The sequence below is a fragment of the Otolemur garnettii genome, unplaced genomic scaffold (assembly GCF_000181295.1).
Source record: "Otolemur garnettii isolate 467f Iridium unplaced genomic scaffold, OtoGar3 scaffold00021, whole genome shotgun sequence".
NCBI lineage: Eukaryota > Metazoa > Chordata > Mammalia > Primates > Galagidae > Otolemur > Otolemur garnettii.
The window spans coordinates 25315651-25317956 of NW_003852416.1; the positions used below are offsets into that span (position 1 = coordinate 25315651).

Genomic DNA, 2306 nt, shown 5'->3' on the forward strand with positions numbered 1-2306 from the left:
TCCATTCTGTCCTGTGTTCCCTGCAATGTGATCTGCTCTGTCATTTTCCAGACTCGCTTTGATTATAGTGATCCCACATTTCAAACCTTGATTAAATATTTTCATGAAAACCTTAAAATTGTAAGCACCCCTTGGATACAGGTAAGGTCAAAGTTCTGTTTAAAGGGGTAATGCTTGTCTAGCTAGTCTATTGCTCATGCCTGTCTCCTTCCTCTGCCCTCTTTAAATGTGGCCAAAGTAGTATTTACCAAACTATCATTTGTAACCCATTCGTGAGCTACCAGATTAATTTAATGTGTTGAAATGAAATTTAAAATGTGAAATAACATTGAAAGAAAAATATAACTGAGAGTGTTTCATTTATAGTCATGCATTTTTTGAGAAAACTTATTATTTTTATATCTGTAGGTACAGAGGGCAGTACTATATAGATGTATTTCTGACTTTAGTTCACTGTCAGAAGTGTTAGTAATCTATGCTGTACAATCATTGACAACTAAAATTCTGTATGGATCATAAGGTCCTGGTGTGCCCCACCTGAGAAGGACCTGAGAGAACAAAAAGCCCAAGCTCTCATTTTCTGGAAAAGAAAACTGTGACCCAGATCTATTAATCATATTTTCCAAAGTAGCTTAGCCAACACAATGGATGAACAAGGTCTGGAATCTAGATGTTCTGATCCTATAACTAGTTTGATTCAAGCTACCAGTCTTTGGTGCCTACCAAGGGTATTAAGTCATTAAGTCACTGTCCAAAGCTGAGTAAGGGGGCTCGAGGACCAGCAAAGGCCAGATGAGTCAGGTAAGCATGCACATTTCTGAAGTGGCAAATGTGTAAATTACAAAAACAAAATAAAACAAAACAAAAAAAGAGCTAAGTGATGGGGCTGTGTTCCTCGATCTTTCTGATATGTTGTTTTTTTCTTTACAATAAAAGAGTATTTGTAGGGTAAAGTGCTAGGAACACTGGGTTCCAGCTCTGATATCACTAGTTTGGTGTCTTAGAACTGTTGACTAACTATTCTTTCTGAACCTCCATGTTCTCATGTGGAGAGAGGTGGTTATGAAATGAATGCAAATGGCTTTGAAGTTGCTTTGTCACCTGTGCTTTCTATAACTCTGGCTACTTTCTCTGCACTCTCTCCTTCAGACTGTAAGTGTGTGGTAGTGCAGGAAGCATGTCTCATTCTTCCTTTCCAGCTCAGGATAGAGCAAAGTGTCTGACACATAAGAGCCTGCACACGTTTGCTGAGTGAAGTAATGAAGGATTCTGTCTTTTTTCAGCTCTACAATGCCCTCCCTCTATTACGTTATCTCCTAGGATGTCACAAAGATTTGTTTAAAAATGTTGCTCACCAAAAAGAGTTCATTTTGGAGAAAATAAAAGAGCATCAAAGATCTCTGGACATCAATAACCCTCGGGACTTTATTGATTACTTCCTGATTAAAATGGAGAAGGTATAATGTGCCCCTAATTTGCTTGTTCATCTTTATGGGTGATGGGATTCATAGATTTGCTTTGTTTTTCCTGGTGCAACTGGGAGATTTCAGCAGAAATGTTCTTTCCTATGGATGTTTCCATTGCTTGTAAAACCCATGGCTTGTGCAAACCATACTGAGTGTTTCAGGATATTTCTAAATTCTCGCCGAAGAAAAGATTTAAAATCTTCTGTATTTGCTGTGTTAAAGCCAATTCTTTATTTGGGGACAGATCAACACACACACACACACACACACACACATACACACACATACAATCACACATTTACATTCAAGATTAATGGTAACATATCGTGCTACATAAAATGAGTTCCATGAACGAGAGATGTGACAAATGAAGGAACACAGGAATGGACAGGAACCCAGAAAGGTTTACCTTAAGAAAAAATCTGTATGAGGTAGGTTTTGAGGATGCTCTGGCTTGAATTAGCAAGGAAGAGAAACTAAGTCCAGGGAATGATAAGTGTAGTAATCAAGTATGTGGAATTTTCAAATAAGTTATCTTGAATGCAGTTGAGGAAGAGCAGTGGATGTAATGACTGATGGGGTTGGGCATCGGGATGCAGTGTTGGGGTGGGTAGTTCTGGAACCTTGGAGGAGAAATTTAGACAGGATCAAATAGACAATAAATGCTAGTATTGACAGTGAAAAGCAGTGATGTCTTAATAAAAACCGTGCTTTAAAGAAATTGTAAAGACACCGATTGGCTCTAGGGGGTGAGAAAGTGAGGAATCAGAAAGGATGTGGAAGTTTTTTACCCTGATCGTATTAATATTTTAAGCCTTTGAAGGATTCCTAATGATTCCT

General features: G+C 38.2%; 1 protein-coding gene across 1 annotated transcript in view; it reads left to right on the forward strand.

Moving 5' to 3' along the window:
• The window catches only part of LOC111724306 (cytochrome P450 2C21-like), a gene marked incomplete at its 5' end in the record, with an annotated part of 30209 nt that overhangs the window by 17434 nt on the left and 10469 nt on the right, over positions 1–2306 (forward strand). The window contains 3 exons of the mRNA XM_023511779.1: positions 5–141; positions 1284–1457; positions 2013–2031. Coding sequence (XP_023367547.1) covers positions 5–141; positions 1284–1457; positions 2013–2031 — 330 coding nt within the window. The remainder of the gene's footprint in view (positions 1–4; positions 142–1283; positions 1458–2012; positions 2032–2306) is intronic.